Source organism: Eretmochelys imbricata, chromosome 4 (genome assembly GCF_965152235.1).
Source record: "Eretmochelys imbricata isolate rEreImb1 chromosome 4, rEreImb1.hap1, whole genome shotgun sequence".
Classification (NCBI taxonomy): domain Eukaryota; kingdom Metazoa; phylum Chordata; order Testudines; family Cheloniidae; genus Eretmochelys; species Eretmochelys imbricata.
This window is the reverse complement of record NC_135575.1, coordinates 83,953,990-83,975,668: the sequence shown is the minus strand read 5'-3', so window position 1 is coordinate 83,975,668 and position 21,679 is coordinate 83,953,990. Positions and strand designations below refer to the sequence as shown.

At 40.1% G+C, this 21,679-nt stretch overlaps 1 protein-coding gene across 8 annotated transcripts in view; it reads left to right on the top strand.

Moving 5' to 3' along the window:
• The window catches only part of SORBS2 (sorbin and SH3 domain containing 2), a 122,323-nt gene extending 102,396 nt beyond the window's left edge, over window positions 1–19,927 (top strand). For all 8 annotated transcript variants that reach the window (XM_077814546.1, XM_077814543.1, XM_077814548.1 and 5 more), the window contains 3 exons: window positions 14,677–14,726; window positions 17,074–17,180; window positions 17,948–19,927. In XM_077814546.1, coding sequence (XP_077670672.1) covers window positions 14,677–14,726; window positions 17,074–17,180; window positions 17,948–18,009 — 219 coding nt within the window. In that variant the 3' untranslated portion in view covers window positions 18,010–19,927. The remainder of the gene's footprint in view (window positions 1–14,676; window positions 14,727–17,073; window positions 17,181–17,947) is intronic.
• Window positions 19,928–21,679: the final 1,752 nt, after the last annotated feature.

Genomic DNA, 21,679 nt, shown 5'->3' with positions numbered 1-21,679 from the left:
TTAACTGCATCCCAGTCTATTCCAATGCCCACTGCTAATATTACTTGCCAAGTTAAGGATGGTCATTTTGTTCCATTTACATCACCAAAGACCTCTCTCAGGTCTTCTGAATCTCTTCAGCCCTTCTCTGCATGTACTTTTGTATCACTTCCTCCAACAATCCAATTTCAGGACATAGCACTTAAGCCTATAGCAAACGGTATCAAAATGAATGAAAGAAAATATAAAGATCTGAAAGAGATGATTGGATCGCCAGCTGTCAAAGAAACCAGAAGCTTATCAGATACTACAAAAGCATGTGGAACCATGAGCACGGCTTTTGCTGTCTCTGAGCCTTCTAAATGTGGCTCCCTAGCCAGAATGCTAGTGGCAAGTGATGAACAGGAAGAGGAAACCTGTGAGGTGCGCCTGTCAGTAATCCAAGGGGGTCAGCCAAAATGTCAAGATTCAAATTTCTACAGACGTGCACCTGATGTAACAGGACAAATGCCAGGACTGTATATAGAGGAGACGCTGAGACATGACAGAATAAAATCTCCAATAGCAATTAAAAGCGAGCATATGATACCTTATGAAGTATATAGTTCATCAAGTATCAATAAAGAGGTATTTTGATTTCTTACGATTTAGCTTCTACATTCATACAGTTCACTCCCAGTATAATTAGTATAGACTTTTCTAATATATTTTTGTGTATCTATACATATACATACAGTATTATAATTAGGGTTGTATTATATTAAATAAATTATATATGATATTCTTAATGACAGAGAAAACAGTACTCCCATCTCAAATCTCCCTCTTGCTGAAACTGAGAGAAATATCATTCTAGGTTACATGGTGCCCTTGTTTTCCAGTCTTCTCTGCTGCCATCACAATAGTAATGACCTGAAAGGCAGAATGCACAGCTTTCTTCACAGGCCCATTAGTGCTACCTTTTGAATTATCTGACAGAATGGGAGCTCCCAAAAGCAAAGCTTTCCGCGCACTCCTGAAAGAATGAGGAGGAATCGCCTGCGGAAACTTTTAGCTATTCACCTCTCAGATGTGTCATTTGGCCATCTAGCTAATTATAGTGTGTTCATGTCACAAGAATATGACTAATAACTAGGGGCCAGATTAAGTTTGGCCATGAAACACATGCTTTCTAAGTCATGATCCCTCCCACAGTTCCCCCTGGACCAGCACAACTCTGTAGTGCCCCTAATGCATGCCAATGTCTAAATGCCACAAGATGGCCCTGAATTAATTAACACATGATATTTATATAAAATTAATTCTAATGTTTCTAGGCAAAGTTTTAGTAACTTTTTTTTCTCTATAAAATTTGTTTAAACGGTCAGACAGTTAAAGCAGTTAATCTGGTTCAAACCAATCTATAACTCAGATATATGGGTAACAGGTGATCCCTGATAGATCCCTGTAAGATACATAGATCCCTGATAGATCCCTGTAAGACTTTGCAGCCCTCATAACTTGTTCTCATGGCTTAAAAACTACAACGTAACCCTGAAAACAAACTATGCTGTGGTTATTTCAAGGGACACTGCCAGTATAAAAATTATAGCTGTTAACTAATACATTCATTTACTTAAGATATTAAAACATTTACATTATTAAAATTGAAAGTTGTTGTTTTTTTACAAAATTCATTTTGTCAGTGTATCCTCTTTTCTCAGTTCCTTGCATTTCTCTTGACTTGCAAAATGAAAATCACGTTTCAGAGCAGCAGCCGTGTTAGTCTGTATTCGCAAAAAGAAAAGGAGGACTTGTGGCACCTTAGAGACTAACCAATTTATTTGAGCATAAGCTTTCGTGAGCTACAGCTCACTTCATCAGATGCATTCAGTGGAAAATACAGTGGGGAGATTTATATACACAGAGAACATGAAACAATGGGTGTTACCATACACACTGTAAGGAGAGTGATCGGGAAAGGTGAGCTATTACCAGCAGGAAAGCCAGGGGTTGGGGGGAACCTTTTGTAGTGATAATCAAGGTGGGCCATTTCCAGCAGTTTACAAGAACAGTAGGAGGGGAAATAAACAAGGGAAAATAGTTTTACTTTGTGTAATGACACATCCACTCCCAGTCTTTAGTCAAGTCTAAGTTAATTGTATCTAGTTTGCAAATTAATTCCAATTCAGCAGTCTCTCGTTGGAGTCTGTTTTTGAAGTTTTTTTGTTGAAGGATTGCCACATTTATGTCTGTAATCGAGTGAGCAAAGAGATTGAAGTGTTCTCCGACTGGTTTTTGAATGTTATAATTCTTGACGTCTGATTTGTGTCCATTTATTCTTTTACATAGAGATTGTCCGGTTTGGCCAATGTACATGGCAGAGGGGCATTGCTGGCACATGATGGCATATATCACAAAATGAAATCAGTTGAATCAGTCTGAGCTCTGTTTTATAGGCAGTGTCTTGTTCAGTGTCTTATTTCTGCAATGTTTGAGAGTGTTCACTCTGTCAGATAATTCGAAGGGTAGCACTGGTGGGCCAATGAAGAAAGTCACGTATTCTGCCTTTCAGGTCAGAATTATTGTGATGGCAGCTATCTAGCAGAGAAAGCAAAACTGGAGAAAATAAGGGTACCATGTAACAGAGAATGATATTTCTCTCTGTTTCAACAAGAGGAAGATTTGAGGGAATGTGTTAACGAAGAACAACTGCTTTAATTGTAATTTCTGAAAAACTTAAAGTATTAGGTTTTGCAAAAGTTTCTTTTGATAACATTTAAAATTTGGACTTAATTTAACCCAACAGTGCCTCTTATAAATAGTATATTTAAAGGCAGGTTTCATTTTGAAGTTTTAACAGAACTTCCTGTGGGGCCCAATCCTTCAAGATACTGAGCTCTTGGGAGAGAAGCACCCTTGACTTTCATTGCGGAGCACTTCAAAATGAAGCCTAAGACATATTAGAGGGCCTCCAAGTATACAGTTATGATATTACAAGAGATACACCTACTCCCATCCCATATTTGTGTTTTTCAAATGAATGAGCCTAAAGACAGGGTAGTAGTAGGAAGTAAGTAGAATATGATAAGACTATGAGTGATTTCACCTCAGAACATTAGATTTACTGACTTATGATGAATGTAACATCAGCCTGAGTACAGCAGTTAGGGGTCTCTCTGTCTCTGCTTGTTAGTGGTATATTACTCTTCTTTCTGCACTTTATGTCCTTCACTGATGGTTGTACAGCATGATTACTTGTTGTCTTTCTTAAATGTTTAAGCCAGCCCCACTTTCCTCTGGGACACAAGCGCCTTCTGCTTCTCCTTCTCATCTTCCTTCTAGTCCTCCATTTCACTCTGCCAAGGCACCTCCCTCTCAGTCTGTCTCCACATCTTCCCAGTCTGCTGTTCCCCACTCACCTCCTCTCCTTTCCAAACTGTCCTACCGACAGGAGATAAACTCACCAAAGTTAAAGGTAACTGCACTTGTTGAGTGTGAATTGCTGCATGTCTCCATGTGTGTTTGACAAATAGAAGGAATGATGCTAAGATTGATCTTTTTTAATTTTAAATATAACTTTTCAGTTACTAATATTTCATAGCATAAGCATGTAGCTAGCTCGAATGTTATATTAGCAGTGTAGTGCCTTTTCAGATTAAATAACAATGTCAAGTAAGAAAATACTATCATGAAGGGACTGGATAGTTCAGGAAAGGATTAGCCAGATAGCTCAGATATAGGATGTGGGAGCTTTTAATCTCTAGATCGTGTGTCTGAATCCACACTAGGGGTTTGATCTAGCTCTCATTGAATTCAATGGGTGGTTGCTGATCTCTGCAATAAGAGATGAATCAGGCTCTAGGTCATTAGGCCACTGAAAAGTTACCAGATGTTATGCGAAATGAGTTTGTAGTTTCAGTCCAATTCCTAAGGGGCAGATGTGTACTTCACAATAACCCCATCACACTTACCCATTAGTAGCATTCTTGTTGTCAGTCTCATTAACCAAAAAAGGAACAGATCTAGAGTATGGGTAACTTTCTCTTCTCAAGACATATTTCCAGGTCAGGTGTAAAGCACTGCGGCAGGGCAGTGCAGAGAAGTCTGAAATTATGTCACTTGCTTTCTAGGTCTTTAGTGGGTACATAGAAGGAGTCAGGCTCTAGAGATGTTAATTTCATGAGCATTACATTTAGTTTAAACAGAAAAGAGAAAAATCACCATAAAAACACTATGATTGATTTTAAACAAGATTTAAGGTGTTCCATTTTTCCCCAGCTGAGAAAGAGATATGTTGTTGACAGCTTCAGATCTCTCACCTAAGAGACCACCTCTCTCCCTGTGATACACTACCTAGAGTATCTGCAGTAAGTAGAGATGTGGATGCAAGATCCCCATCCTATAATAGAGAAGAAGTTGCAGGTTGGAGTGTACTCCGACGGGACCCTGGGGGCTCTGATATAACCTCCTCCCTGGTCTAAAAATTGCCATGATTTGGTTACTTTGAGGGCATGCTAAAAAGACCATTTGTTGGTTTAGAAGAGAAGTGAGAGGACTGTAGTAGCGGCCTGTGTATGTGGTTGGTAATAACTGAGCATGTGCTGCACCTTGCTAGAAGGGGTGAACTAATTGTATTGCATTTTGGTTATATAATTTTGAATAATTGACAGGGCACTTAGTGCTTATGGATGGGTGCTTTTACTTATTTTAAATCAAAACAAACAAAATTCAGGAAATGTTACCAACTAGCACAAAGTCTTTGAAATTAGCTCTAGGGGATCTTGAGATTTTTCGTATAAATTGAGCATTCATCAATAAATCCTAACAAGGAAAATTAATCCAAAATGAAAGGAAATATAAATTCAACTCTTTGAAATGATACAACAAGCTGAAAGTTCATACACATCAGGGCGCAAATTTTGACTTTGGATTTTATTTTGTTGCTTTTCATTGGAAGTGGTGAAGGGAAAGAAGTGCAAATTATCGAGAGAGGGACATTTATTGTCTCATTTTAAGACAATGCAGATTAAGCAATGATAAGAACTAGAAGACGGGGTTTTTTTCTTACAGAGGTCGATCCACAACTCTAAATTGTCTTTCTTGATTGTCCCCAGTTCTCTGCCTGTTCCATACTCTAGATGATCTTTGAAGGCCAGTGAGCAATTCCCTCTGTGGATGTCATCAGTATAGGCCCAAACCAACCCCCCCGGAAGTCAACAGGAAGACTCCCATTGACTGATGAGTTTTGATGAGCCCTCTGTATCTGTTCTGGAGACAACACTTCCTGCCTCTGATAAGCAGGCAATTCTATGTCTAGCAGCAAAGATTGAGCACAGCAATGGGCAGGTGAACTAACATCCCAGCAGCTTGTAGTAAGTCAAAAGTATAATGCTTAACATTATACTGATCCATTTGGCTCTCACAAACCCCCTATCTCTAGGCTATGAATTGGATTTCAGAAGAAGGGATAGTTCCTATTCCCATTCCACTTGTCTATATCAGTGGGTAACATGCTGAACTCTGCATGGTTATGTATTAAGAAGCCAGGCATTTAAGTCTCTTAACAACTAATGACACCAAAGAGTACAAAACTAAAATACACAAGATGAGGGAAAGCCCTACAAGGTAAAGGGAATAATAAGATTAATATTGTGATAACTTTGCTCATGTCAGACAAAAGGTTGGTTCACAGATATATGTAGAAGCTTGCCAATACCCTTAGAGGAGACTAATGACAGTGAAATATAAGAAACTCTAGGTATGATTTTTAAAGGGGCAGTAGGTTTTGCCATCACTATAAAAAAAAAAAGGTGTAGTTTTAGCTCAAGTTAGCTGACATATTAACAAACTTGAGGTAAAATCCTAGTGAAGACAAGGCAGTTTGTAGTTTTCACATGAGTTAACAGGTTGACTCAAAGATTAGGCTCCCCCATAGGCCTTAACTTGTGTGAAAACTACAAATTGTCTATTGGAGTCACTAGGATTTTACCTTGAATTAGTTAGCATGTGTTAGCAAACTCAAGGACACACCTTTTTTCACAGGGAAGATGAGGCCTCTGTGTCTTAGGTATCCAACTCCCATTGACTTTTAGTGGAAGTTGCGTGCCTGTCTGCCCTTTGTTCCTTTGAAAATCTTCCCTGTGTGATTATAAAAGTATTGGGGAGATGATAGTGGAAAGTCAAATCAAGTCTAAGCCAGTCTCATTAAAAATATACAAAACTAGAACATTTATTTTAGCTCTTTGATTTTAAAGTCTCTTTAATGTCGTCATTCTTTTAGAGCCCTTTATCTTGCAGAGAGAATGTAAGTATTTAAAGGCAGCGTACACCCTGTTGACCCACATATGGAAAAGTCCTTTGACAAACAGATCATCCCTTGCCTGCACAGTGGGAGGCAGGTCAGTTTCCTAAGCAGCACTATGTTTCCTAGTCCTGGATGTGAGAGTAGGGAGCATGTGGCCCGAGCAATGGGCAGGCTTGGGGACAAGGAGAACATTATGCAACACATCCTCCACATCCACAGTATGTAGCAGTGAATCTGTCACATTGTGGAACCCCCTTTAAGGGAGCCAGGCCTGGTGCAAGATTTCCAGCAGATCCCTGGATATCCATAGGGCTTGGAAGTCGAACACCAGACTCTTCCATGGTGGAGAAACTTTCATTTTCTGAAGGAAGAAATCAGAAGAAACCCCACAAAGGGAATCTTAAGGAGTTTTTCTCCCTTCTTGGCCCCCGTCTAAGGCTTCTTTGGGTTTCTTGTTGCATTTGTTGTTCATTCTTCCAGTTTGTAAAAGGGCCCCATTCTTCACTCTCAGTACAAACATTTCAATTACAACTCTTCACAAAATCCAAAGGACCAGGCTTCCAATGAGGATATTACACTTCACCATTTCCTTACAATTAATTCTCATTTTCTTCACATCCCCTTCGTCTGACAAGTTTTGATTTCTATGAAACAATTAGCTTTGAAAGCTAATTTACATAGGCACCAGCCTAACTGATATCCTTTCATTTATCATCCTCCACTGACTTAAACATGCACTCAGAAAGGGGGTCAGATTTTAGCAGTGCTTTCAGTTTAATATCAAAGTGCTATAATATCAGTTGCTAGTATTTCCCTGTTCACTATGAACTTTCTGCTGTGTGCTTCTGAGTGTTCTATATTATTAATAGTCACTTCAATATTTAAATTTGCAGTGCTAGATCATATCCCAAAAAGGTCTTGGGTGAATAATCTTGCAAGTTGTAGTTGTAAATGTCCGTGCAACTGCCAGAGCAACTAAACAATGCTGCAGGTGATACAATAGCAACAGCACAGGTGTGCTGGACTAACAGATCAGCTTGTTCTTTGCATTTTAACACATGGGCCTTTTTAATTAAAGAAATAGTATGTCCAGTTTGTATGCGCAAACGAAGCAGCAAAAATCCCCTGTAAGGCTTTGTACTTAAGCTATGAACTTATACAATTTTTATGGTTTTTTCAGGCTGATTTAAAGAGAGAGATATTTGTTATGGGTAAACCTCCTCGTAGCCCTGTGATGACTAAGAGATCCTGCAACTCACCTGTCAGAGGTCACAGCTATTCACACAGGGTATGGTACTGAATGCCCAGTGTGTGATGTCAGCATTCTCCCCTAGTATAAGGAGTTTAAATAGCTAGTCTCCCTGTTCTTTGTTTGATAACATATGTTTGAATACTATCAGTACGCTGTGCTGCAATGCTGCTGTCAAACTACAAAAATGATTTGCATAAAATCATAATGAAATTCTTTGTGTACAGCACCTTATGTTACAGTTCTGTTGTATATTGTATCTCCACTGGATTGCCCAGTGTTCACAAAACATCAAAAATGACAGAATTCTTTACACACTTTAGTCTATTTTTTTTCAACTGTTTTCTAAATGGCTCCTCTTGTTTCAAAGCATTTCCAGATTATTAAAATGTCCTTTCTGATAGCCAAAAAAATCTAGACTTTATTGCATGTAATGTGGCTTCTGTAATGTGTTCAATATTCCTTGATTTTTTGCATTCATATTCTTCTTTTGAAAATATTTTGTTACGATAGCAATGTGTGCTGCACTGACTTGATATCATGTTTTCCCCAGCACTGCTATTTGCAACTGTGATTCTCTTCAGCGTTTCCTTTCGTAACAGTCAGTAACTACATCTATTGCATTTTATCTAAAGATCAAATTATTTACAGAGTGTACGTATTGGTCTTATATTATGTGCTCTAATATTCAAGAAGATTCTAAAATGAAAATATAGTTTGTGTGTTATGCTTGGTTTTTTTTGGTTAGGACCAAAATGCTTTACACGTGTATCTTAACATTCAGTGCACTTTGTCTCAAAAGCATCTGAGACCGCTTTTGCCTCTTACTGTTGATAGCAGAATGGATTTGCAATGGAGCACAGAGATCTTTTGCTGTGCAGTTGCCCTTTGATTTTACGTTTGTCTCACCCCGCTCTGGCTGCTACGTGTAGGGGAGGTGTATTCTCCTCCCCCCACAAGATATTTGTGTTTCTCTAGTTTTGCTGGATCCTTGTTTCCCATTACAGTTGCCAACCCTCCCAGTTTGGCCAGCAGTCTCCCAGAATTGGGCTTGATATCCTAGAGGCTACAGAAGCCAATCCAGGAGCTTTTAGGCCACTAAAAGTCTGGCAGCGCAGCGGGGCTAAGGTAGACTCCCCCTACCTACCCTGGCGCCGTGCCACTCCTGGAAGCGGTGACATGTCCAGCAGCAGCTCCTGGGAGGAGGGACGGCCAGTGGATCTCTGCATGCTGCCCAAGCGCTGACTCCACAGCTCCCATGGGCCGGGAACGGGGAACCACGGCCAATGGGAGCTGCAGGGGCGGTGCCTACAGGCAGGGGCAGCACACAGAGCTGCCTGGCCGCCCGTGAGCCTCGGAGCTGCTGCCAGACATGCCACCCCCCAAGGTAAGCACCAGCGAACCCCCCCTTACCCTAACCCCCTGCTCCAGCCCCATCCCGCACCCAACCTCCTGTCCCAGCCTGGTGAAAGTGAGTGAGGGTGGGTGAGCGGGAGCAGGGCCTCAGAAGGGGCAGGGGCGTGGCCTTGGGGAAGGGGCAGGGAAGGGTGTTTGGGTTTGTGCGATTAGCCAGTTGGCAACCCTATTTCCCATTGAAATGGTATGTACCAGAGACATCACAAAAGGACAAACCAGAAATTAGGTGGTAGGCGGCAGTGATATTGCTTGTTAGCAAGCAAATTAGGAGATAGATTCTATTCCCACTAAAGATTTAGGTCCTATGTTACTCCGCATGATGGGATGCAAAAAACAGTAAAAGGATGCTATACTGGGTAGTATGTGTTGTGTATTCTTTATGGGCTTAATTCCCAGAACGAGGCACCCATAATTGCACACCTAATTTGCATGCTCAGTTACAATAAATGTGCCCTAATTGGCCATCAGCATGCCAAAATGCCTTACATGCAGACACATACATGCAAATGAGATGTGCAGTTGTGTATATGTTCGTGTACACAGTTGTGATTGTGCACTGTTGAAATTAAAGTCCTAAATCTTTTACTCCTACACAGGAGGCAACATGGTCTAGTAAACTGAGCCATCGGATTGGAAGCTAGAAACTCTAAGTCCCTGCGTAACCCCAATCACTCTATTGCCTAAGGGTATGTCTGCACTGTAGTTAAAAACCTGCAGCTGGCCCACGCCAGCTGACTCAGGTTTGCAGGGCTTAGGCTGCTGGGCTGTTTGATTGCAGTGTAGACTTTTAGATTCGGACTAGAAACCAAGCTCTGGGACCCTCCCACCTTGCAGAGTCCTAGAGCCCAGGCTCCACCATGAGCCCGGAAGTCTACACTGCAATGAACAGTACCCCATCAGCCTGGGTTGTCATCCCAGCTCTGCTCCTGACCTGACATAGACTAGTCTCTGCTTAGCCTTTTTGTGTGTTTCTGCATCTAAACAATGGAGATAAAAGTCCCTATTTACCTTGCAAGGGCATTGTGATGCTTTATTAATTGTTTCTACAGTTCATAGAATATCGGGGTTGGAAGGGACCTTAGCAGGCCAATGCTCAAACCACTGAGCTGTCCCTCCCCACAATTCTGTGAATATCTAAAGCATTATGTATTTGCTATGTACTATTATTTCTAATTAAGTTTGGAATGTAAAATTCTCTCTTGCCTTGAGTACCAATGCATTTTACATTCTGTCGTGTCAACGTTATTTGACTTCAGCAGTGATACTATATTTAACAGGTTTCAGAGTAGCAGCCGTGTTAGTCTGTATTCGCAAAAAGAAAAGGAGGACTTGTGGCACCTAAGAGACTAACAAATTTATTTGAGCATAAGCTTTCGTGAGCTACAGCTCACTTCATAGTGTTGGAATTACATGGAGAAGACGACAGTAGTATTACTTTGCTTGACTCATTTCTTCCTCTTTTGGCATATGTTCAAGGTATTCAGTCATTTATAATATTGTTTTTGAGGATGTTACCCTTTATTGTTTGCAGAAAAAACGCTCAAACAAATAAAAAACAATCCATCAATCAGAGTTTAAAAGAGTGTATAGAGCCTGCCACTGGTATTCAAATCACATTCAAGGGTCTGAGGAAGGGCAGACAGAGCACAGAGTGGGAGCACGTGTTGAATCCAATCCTAATACCTGTTCCCATTTCTGCTTGATCAGTCAGATTTTGATGAGTGTTTACCAAAGTCAGATAATATGTTTTGTTTTATCATTTGAATTTCTCACCATTACATGGCAGAAAAACAAAGATACTTTAAGAATGTTTTATGCACATCACATAAATAAACAGGATTAATATCAGGAAGGACAGACAGACATGTAGGGCCAGATTTTCAATGGTATTTAGGCAATTAATTATGCACCTGAGTGCCTAGCAGGATTTTCAAAGTGCCTAACTCCTATGCCAGCTGCATCTTTAGGCAACTAAATACCTTTGAAAATCTGGCCCATAAACTCTATAAACATGAAATTGAGAAGGTGTGCACTAATGTAAAAATAACCTTGTGTGCAACAATAACATTATGTGTAATTTTAGCCACATGAAAAACTGTGATGATTATAATGTGCAATTAGTAACCCTTAATCAAAATGTGGCTTAACTTGTTAGCTTCAGTATAAATCTGTATGTGTTCCACTCTAATATGTAGTGTTGCTAGCTGTCCATTTATTTTTTATGTTACGATTTTTGCACTGGGAGTGCTGCAAAATACTCAGACAGTCATGTGCCGAGCAACAAAGGAGAAAGTTGTCTAGAATCACATGACAGCTAGGGCCAAATTGGGATGCAAAGGGAGTTTTGTCCAGTCTTCAACTATAAGGTAGACATGGAGTGGGGGCTTTGAAATGGGTCAAAGTGTCTGTAGAGGGAAGAATTTGTATTTATCCACCCAAGGTACAGAGGGCTCCTCAAGAAAAGGGAAAAAAAAAACCACCACCTTTAAATAACAATTTTGTTTGAAATCTTGTATATATCAGTTGCTATTATGGATGCAATTGTCAAATCACAGGACGGATCATGTTTGCAAACTGGTTCAAGAGAGATAGACCATCATTTTACCTAACCTAAAAGCTTGCTTTAAAATGACCTAGTGATGCATGTTTAAAAAAAAAAAATCAGATGGAAAAATTAGACATGGCTGTGAGGAAACTCTGTGAGAGGAGAACACTGAAGTAGTTTTGTTCTTATCTTTTTTTAAAAGAGGTGTGGCTGGCTGTCTCTCTCTGAACCCTTTAGTTTGATCTGCTTAGCTCTGGCAGCACTATTAGTAATGAATTAAGATTGAGCAGTTGTCAGTGTATAAAGCAGTGGTCACCAAGCAGTCAATAGCAATCGACTGGTCGATCCTGGAGACTCTCCCACTCAATCACGATCTCCAGCTGCTAAATGTACAGTGGTGCAGCCACTAAAGCAGGCTCCCTGCCTGCCCTCACCCCGCACTGCTCCCGGAAGAGGCCAGCATGCCCCCCGGCCCTGGGGGAGGGGCAGGGGTCACCATGCACCATTCCTGCTTGCAAGCACTGCCCCCGCAGCTCCCATTGGCCGGGAACTGGAACTGTGGCCAATGAGAGCCCGCGGGGGGCGGTTCCTGCAGAGAGGAGCAGTGTACAGAGCCACGTGCTTCCCCCAGGGGCTGCAGGGGCACGTTGGCCCTTTCCGGGAGTGGTGTGGGGCCGGGGCAGGTAGGGAGCCTGCCTTAACTCTGCTGCTTTACCAACCGGGAGCCACCCGAGGTAAGTGCCGCCTGGCGGGAGCCCGCACCCCAGCCCTGAGCCCCCTCCTGCACACCGAACCCCCTCCTCCAGCCCTGAGCTCCCTCCCAGAGCCAGCACCCCATACCCCCTCCTGTACCCCAAAACTGTGCCCCAGCCCGGGGCCCCCTCCTGCACCCAAACTCCCTCCCAAAGCTTGTACCCCTCACTCCCTCCTGCACCCCAGAGCCCCCTCCCACATTCCAAACACCTGCCGCAGCCCGGTGAAAGTGAGTGAGTATGAGGGAGAGTGAGCGACTGAGTGAGCAGGGCGGATCCTCGGGGACGGAGCGGGGTAGATCCTGGGTTGCACTTAAAAGTGATCTTGTGCATAAAAAGGTTAGAGACCACTGGTATAAAACATAAGTAGCCTGTAAAAAGGGTGATCATGGTATAAAGTTTTTTTTAAGTTATTGAGGGAAACTTTGAATAGCATAAATTCTGAGTATTCGCTTTTAAACTTCTGGGCACTGTTCCTTAAAGGAGTACTCTTAAATTCATGATCCAGCAACTTAAGACAATTTAACATGCTGTCTGCCTGTTCTTATATGCAGCAAAGTGCATATGGATGGGAACCTCTCTAAGCACTTCCATTTTATGTCAAGAATTAGGATTTCCCTATGCTCCCTGCTAGTGTCAGATTTCTGTTGCCATTGTGATGAGGGATGCAATGGGAAATACCAGCTCCCAACACTGGCAGGATCATTTAAACTTTTGACATGAATTCTTCCACAGAATGCACATATTAATCATCAGTAACTTTGGTGGGAGTTATGCTCACTAGAAACGGATCCTACTCTTGATTGCGCAAACTCCAACTACACCCCAGGCTAACTGATCCCTTTGGCCATGGTGTGGAAGACTTGCAGGGGTTCTGTGCCCATTCTATAATTAGAAATAGTCCCATATGGAAACTGACAGCAGTGAACTCTCTTGAACTTGTGCTATGTAGTTTGCTCACTCTGTTAGGAAGGATACCATCTCACCTACAGAGTCAGTCTCCCATGGCTTTATTCCTTAGTGCCCCAGATGCTGTTATGTAGCTGTTGAGAGGCAGGAATCCCACCAGAATAAACATTTTTTGAGATAAAGTGACATCTTGTCACAGATTTCAGTGTTATTTGGCAATCACCTGTTATTAGAGACTATCCCACAGTATCCTTAAAACTACAATGTACCATTCTATTTCATCTTTATTAGAAGAACATCTTTAACAAGCACAAATTTGTGTTGGCCCCTTGAGTAGTCACTTCATGTAGGCAGGTCCCTAATTAAGTAACGATTTATAGAAATGAGACCACCTCTTGAATTTCATCAGGAGCAGTTGAGAAACCAGTGCAGTTCCAAAGCACAGAAGCAATGACATCATACTGTGTTTCTTCATTACTGCAAGTAAACAAGACATTATGTTTTTCCCTATTTGAAGTTTCATCGTGACCTTCAAGAGTAACCTAAAATAAAGTGAACTGGAATAGTCAAACCTATTCCAAAGACAAAAGTATGGACGAATATGATAAAGTCCATGACATCAAAAAAAGTCCATGAACACTTAATTCAATCATTCATAGGAGAATATGTGGTGTGAGTTATCTTTGGTACCTAGGTATCAAAGACCAGTTAAGGTTCCCAAAGTACTTCCAGACTGCAAATCTCTTTGGTGAGGGGAGGGCAGCCTCCACTAATAGTGTAATCACAATCCTAGTTATTGCTTTCCTCTTACAACCAGCAGGTCCTCCATCTTTTCTGGATTGAGTGTAATATGGATATAGATATAAACAAATGACTTTCTATTTCTTCATAACATGATGTGCTCTTTTTAGAAGTTACGGTTTTTCACTTGCAATATTAAAAGCATCTGTTACATAGTGGGGTGGTGCTAATTTAAAAAGGAAGGGAACTCTTAAAAGGTCATTGCACTGGAAATAGCTACCAACTTTTCCCTTCTAAACTAAAAATGTTACGTATTGACATAATTAGTTTGATTCTTCTAAAAGTGTGTGTGTGCGTGTATACTGTATGTAGGACTAGTGTTTGTCTAGAGAAATCATACTGAATGGATGCTCATATTTCACTGTGAAGAATGATTTCTGGTTCCTGTTTTGTCTGAGAACACACTTCAGGCAAAGATTGTATAACAACAGGCGCTATTGCCACTGGAGTTTTGTGGTATCTCCCTGCACTGTTAGTGATATTTGAAAAAGCAGTCGGGCTCAACTCTGACCTTTTCCTTCAGCATGAAAAGCTTTAGACTGGATAAATTAAAAGGTGTTCTTTTCTTAATTTTTACTGTGTCCTTCAAAACAGTCTAGTCTTTAAACCTGTACAAGTTCTAGTGTTTGCTCTTTTCTTTATCTTTTAAAACAGAATGTGTGTCATGCCAGTGTCCTACTTAGACTTCAATCAGTAACAATTTTAAATCTTTATTACATTTCAAATCATTTCATTACAGCCACAGCGCCCTGTGTTTGCTCATGAAAACATACACAGTGGGGGGGAACCGTAAGTATATTTCTTATCTACTTAACCAGAGATATAACACTTGAGGAAGGGGAACAATAGCCAGCATATCTTCCAAGGAATCAGTAAACTACCTAGTAGAATCATGGGATAACACGGTTATCCAGATAATGTCGGAAGACATCCAAGAAACCCCTGATGGCAAAACTGAGTTATGAAGGTATATTATCTCACAAATTAAAATAAATGTACTATAGCATAGTTACTCACAAAAACTCCTATATTTCTCCATGTTTTACAGTTAAGATGGAAATTAATTTAAAAACCAGTTCGTGGTCATTTTGTGGTTCCATCACTTTTAGACTTCTTGAGCAGAATGCCAATTATCAAAGATTTAATAATAATTCAGCTTGTCTGCTACACTGGCCCTGAACTATCTCCTGTAAATTATTGTTTATCAAGGGATCCTTCAGGATTAGAAAAGTGAGCAAAATGTAGGAAGTGAATGAAGTGATAACAAGAATGCTCTATCACATCTTACAGGGGAACTTGGATGAGCAAATGATAAAACCTAGATAAAGAGTAAAATTTTCAAAAGCATCTAAGTAACTTAGGCTCTTAAGTTCAGTTTTCAAAAGTGACTTAGGCACTCTGGTCCTGATCCAAAGCCCAGTTGAGTCAATAGGAGTTTTTCTGTTGACTTCAAAAAGAGCTTTGAATCAGGCCCAAGTAGCCTAAGTCTCACTGACTTGAAATGAAATGAGACTTAAGCCCCAAAGTGCCACATTTTTACAAGTATTTAGGTGCCTAAAGATGCGCACAGACACCTATTAGGTTTTTATAAGTGCCAGGGCACCTAACTCCCATTTAATTCTGTTCAGGCAGATCATTATTCCATTAGTTCGCTATTTCTAGCACTGATTTATAGACCCCCACCACCAGAAGAATTAATCGCCCAGTTTGGAATTCCTTGAAGCCAATGGGAATTTTGTGTGGATGATGAGTGCCTAAAACTTCCTCCAACCTAAGAGCCAGATTATAGCTCATCATAAGGGAAAATAAAAACCTACACACATGCTGCTGTGTAGCATCCCTGCATTTCTACTGTACGCCAAAGGGGAAAGCTGTATGCTCAGCCCTGCATGGATGGACAGGGAATGGACAAAGTAGTATAGTGGAATGTGGGGGGATCTTGACTATACCCCCACAGTATGCCAACTGGCACAGTAAGAGTTGTTGTAATCTGCTACTGGGGTGGGCCATTAGGAGACTATTCCTCTTCCTGAAGAAAGAAAGGAATTCCATCCCTGAGATGCTCCTCAGCTGCTGCAACTACATGTGACTCCTTGAACAGGACTGTTGTATAAGCAGTATCTAGCCCTAGTAACTTAATACACTATTCTTTCACCTCTAACACAGGCACTGAAAGAAAATGAGTTTGGTGGTCTCATTTCTCTTGCCATTTATCCATCACACACACCATCGCATAACTGAAAGGCCAGGATTGAAAAAGTAGAGAGTACTGTAAGGTAGAAATGCGATAGAATGAAAGACATTTGTGAAAGCTAGCACAATTTGTCCTACATACTGCCTGATTCAAGCCATCACATGCATGACAACTAAATTCACTCATATATGTAAAATAAGAAATTAACCAGGTGAAATGTCTAATGTTCCACCCCCTCCTTGTATGTAACTGCAACTAGCCTTTTGCCTTCCTTTTAGCTTCTCATTTCTGCCAGGGATATACTGTACTTTTTCCTTTTTATCCCTTCCTTTTCTCTCCCACTTTCTCCATTTCCATCTATTTTTATTTTATCTGTCCAGCCTCCGAGGCTGCTCTAACTTACACTGAGGGCCAGACCCAGAATCCAGGAGGAGCAAAGGGGACATACACCACAGGAGGAAGTGGGAGAAGTTAGTTATTCTCCTAAGATATTGGGACCAGCATCTTACTTTCCTCTTCCCCCCACACATCGTTTTACTCTTTTCCCCTCCCCTTTAGGCCATGGCTACCGCACCACTATCTTTCTCAAAAGCCTCTCCCTCGGGGGTCTCTCCCCTTCTCAGAATAGAGTTGAGAGGAGTTGTGCATTAGCGTCTTCAGTTACATTGCGTAGCAGTATGAATCCCACTGTAAACAATTTAGTAATCTCACGTGAGTTGTCTTTTACATAAACTATGCTGTGTATTCCAGTCTGGACCTGGTCCCATATGTACTTATACAGGCAAAAGTTTCCTGCATTGCTGTTTTCCAATATGCAGTGTTGTAGTTTTTAGTGGAGTATATTACTTTAAAAGTTAATTTAAATGTTTGACAAGCTCCTCTAGCTAAGTAAAGGTGAAAAGAACTTATTTTTTTTAAAACACACTGTTTGTCCTGTTTAAGGTTTCAGGCTCTATATAACTATACTCCTAGGAACGAAGATGAACTGGAGCTGAGAGAGGGAGATATCATTGATGTGATGGAAAAGTGTGATGATGGATGGTTTGTGGGTATGTTTTATTTTGGTTGGTTGGTTTTTTTAAAAATTTGAGAAATATTTGCTGCCCTCATAGTTTGCTTATATTTAGATAATTGTATAATTTGATGTGTTCTAAATGGCAAATTGATTGTAATTTGTCACGCATCATAACCCTGATTATGCTGAAGTCTTTGGGGACTAGCCTGACCCAAAGCCCTCTGAAGTCAATAGGTAGCTTCCCACTTATTTAATGAAGAGCACTATCATGCAGCCCTCACCTAGACTGAGTGGAATGTACTCACGTAATTATCCATAGATTTCAATGGGACTACTCGTGTAAGCAAGTATTACTCTCTGTGAGTAAGGGTTTAACTGTCCTGCTAATCCTAAATTATCTTGGAAATCCTACAGAACTGCTGATGACATCCACCCTTATGCCAGATTATTTCACTACAATTAATATTGTTAAATATCTTTCAAGGGTACTAGCTCAATATTTTAATATGTTAAAATTAACACAAATTATAATCTGGATACACATAATTGAAATAAAATAACATAACTATGCCTCTTGTAGTTGCTTTTCCTGTGCTTATATTGAACAGTTTATGACTGGGAAATGTAATTCATCAAGCTATGCAATGCAAAGGGTCAGTTTGGCTTTCTACAAGCATAAAAAGTCTCTCCTGTCCTAATATTTGTAGTGCTAATGAAATTTCATAAACTGAAAAAAGGCCACACATGCATAGTGATTACTTACTGTTACTGCCATCTTTCATGTATTACTTCTACTTTCAGGAACCTCAAGAAGAACCAAATTCTTTGGTACTTTCCCTGGAAACTATGTCAAGAGGCTGTGATTTTTTTCCCCTACTTATTTATGCTGCATCTCTGCAACACATCTGCATAAAGCTGCTAGAAAACATGCTACAACAGGCCTTCTGTTTTCTTGCTTTGCAGTCTCAAATAAAGGTCATCTAGTTCATCATCATCCCCATCCTCATCTGCCAAACCGTTCCAGCCGTATTACAGCAACAACTAAAGTGTGTGAATAACTAAGTTTTTATGAAACAAGAGGAATTGTTTCAACATTTTAAGTACTTTCTCCGGTTTTCCTGCTTTAGTTCCCTCCCTCCCCCCCCCCACCCCCATTAGAAACAAAAGAATAGGAAACCCTTGATGGAAGGTACACAGGTGAATCTCCACGGGAAAACCGGCATTGTTTGGGACATTTGTGGTACTAGCATTAAATGCTATGCAAAAAATTTGATTCTCAGCTTCCACCTGGTACAAAGAGAAAGTTGCCATTTACTTTTTAAAAAAACTAAAAAGTTGTTTGAGTGTCCACTTTCTTTTTAGCTTGGCAGCCTATGTTGCTTTCCATTTGCTGTATCACAAGTTTGCCTATTCTACTGGTTTACGATATATGACAATTATAATATAGATTTTTTTTGCCTGCACTTATACATTGTAACATATGCACAGTGATTGTAAAATTTCAAGGAAGAGTAGTTAAAATGGGGGAACTGCAAGTGTGTTGGATGGGTGTGACTGTATTAGTTAAATCTCATTTTTTTCAAATAAGCTATAGTGCTTTCTGTTAAAACTAAAGAAGTGCAAGAGGCATGAAATCTTGAGAGTTTGTGGATAATGATGAGACGAGCTACGAAGATAGACGACAATAGCAAACTACTGATGTCTAACGTTACATGACTGTATCTAAATTTGTTATAATAATCAGCAACATGAAATTTGAGAGGTTAGTGTTTTTATTTATAAGATGAAGTTACAGAACAAAAATAAACAGTGTTAGTGCAAAGTTGTATTCTAACATAGCCACCTGAAAAAATATGCACAAATTTACTGATTTTATTTCACTATATATATATGTATACGTTAACAAAATCTGAATTATGCATTCTTGTTTAGGAATATAGTACACACAAAAACAAAGTCACAACTATTAAAACTGATACATTTTAGTATTTTTTTCTGAATGAAACAAATATCTGAACACACCATTCTTTTTCCTTAGGTAAGCAAAAATAATATGTGAAATTACGAAACAGGATGATAATGACTGTGGCTTTATACAAAACAATTCAAATTAGGTTTCTTCAGCACCTTATAGATGGCAAAAGCTTCTGTTGCATTTTTCTGGTGGTAAAGGGTTGATCTTATCACTATGTAAGTAGTCTAGCATTTTGTACTTTTTTGTACAGAACCATTTTGGTGTTGATTTAAAAAAAAATCAGAGTTCCTCATTTGATCTTTGCCCTTTTCATAATACAGAACATCTTCAATGCATTTTTATTTACTTGCCACTCTTACCATAAGCACACCTGGATAGTGCAATTCTGTAAAATAGCATTTTATGCAAAATTTTATTAATGGTTTTACTAGCCAACTCTAAATGTACATATGACTTTATTACAGAAAAATGTCATTAAGACAAAGGTAAAGAAACATCTTTGTGCAGCATACCTTTATTACTGCAAATTTCATGGCAAAAGCTTTATATTTCAAAGGCTTTCCATTTTAATTTAGATCTGCATGCAGCTTTGCTGTGAGATTCATACCGATCTTTGATGCCATTTATGATGGAAGACTTAAATATCTGTTGCCTGTGATATTTAAAAAAGTACGGTTTCTACTCTGTAACTGATTTTTAAAAATACAAGTTTTTCATACCTGGCTTTCAGGTAATTGACTTTGCTTATACGAATTTAAAGGGTGTCTGTGTTTTTTCTTGAATAGACTTCTAATAAATTCTGCTTGGAGTACACTTCAGCTTTTTTCTCTGTTATTTCTTGATTTACACCATCACATATTTTTACCCTTAGTTCCTTTGTATTTGAACTAAAATGAACCCAGCTTTATCTGGGGACACAATCGCAGAGATTTGTCTGCCACCAAACGTAGGATTTGTTGTCAATTTAAGTAATCCTACACTTTCAGAACCAGACACATTAGATTTAAAAAAAGACAAAAACAGCACTACTTCACTCAGATAGCTTTCCTCTGATGTTAGTTATGTATAGCAGTCTTGTTCCACACTGGTACTTCAGATAAGTTACATTATGGAATTTGCCAGCTTTTAATGTCCTTTACTCATATTAATATCTCCTAAAATATTTGCTTCCAGAAGGAATTTTCAGGAATGACATTTCTGTACCAAAAGTGCTAGTCTTCTGGGACTGTGCTGCCATTCCCAGAACTACCTGTACCTCTGAGGAGATGCTGGTGTAAGGGGATACAAAAACAACCGTGTAAACCCTTAACATTGGCCAAAGTTCCTACATTTAATTCCTTTCCCTAACTTAGATGAGCCAAAACCATGCCAATCCTGTAAAATGAAAAAACACCATAGTAATTTTACTTAAAGATGACAAAATTATAAATAAAGTTGGTTGGGCCCCCACGAAGCTACATTGGCTCAGGCTTCAGCCCCGGCTGATGGGGTTCAGGGACCTGGGTTTCAGCCCCATGCGGTGGGGCTTCGGCGTTCTGCCCTGGGCCCCAGCGAGTCTAATGCTGGCCCTCCGGAACCCTGGTTGAGAACTACTGTACTATAGCACCTCTGTTGACACAGCTATGCCAACGTAGTCCCCTAGCATAGACACAGTGTATGGCAACAGAAGCACTCTTCTGTTGTGGGAATAAGTTTTATGTGCAGACCAACTCGAAGCCTACAGTAGGAACACTTTACCAGTATGGGAATACCGGTAGGTTCTACACTACCAGCAAAGCGCTCCTAGTGTAGACACAGCTCTACTGACAAAGCTGGGCTTTGTACCAGTATAGTAAAACCACCCCTTACCAGCAAAACAAGCTATTTGGGTAAAAAGCAGAGTTTGCCAGTATCACTGCATCCATCCTACAGACCTCTGCAGGCATAGCAATGTCAGTCAGGAATTACACTACTGACCAACATTGCTATGCCCCCAGAAATTTGTAGTGGAGACCTGGCCTGACCATTTCCACTGGGAACAGCAATCACCTTGAACTGAAGACGTATGAATTGCTCCCACCTCAACACAATGTAAGTAGTCCTATTGACAAATCTAGCTTTTTGTTTGTGCTGTCCCCCAACATACACCTCAGTCTTCGTTTTGGAGACACGCACACTTTGTACAAAGAGAAGTTTTCTGAAGAACACCCAGGCTTTGTTGTAGGTCATTAATTCTCTTAGGCCTGGTCTACACTTAAAAGTTTTGCTTGCATATTGACATGGCTATGTCACACCCCTAACTACTAAAGCTATTGCAGCAAAGGCTGTTGTATAAATCCAGTTATACTGGCAAAAAAGTCCTATTGCTGGTATCGCTTTATTTCTTTTTGGGAACTGGTATAAACTATACCAGCAAACAAATTATTTTTCCAGTAAATGCTGTGCCTCAACTAGGAGGATTTGCCAATATAGTTATATTTGCAAACTCTTTCTAGTGTAGACAAGGCCTTTGCTATTCATTAATCTCTATAAAATGCCCGGAACCTCAACTGGTGTTGTTTAAGGGTGAGATTTTCAAA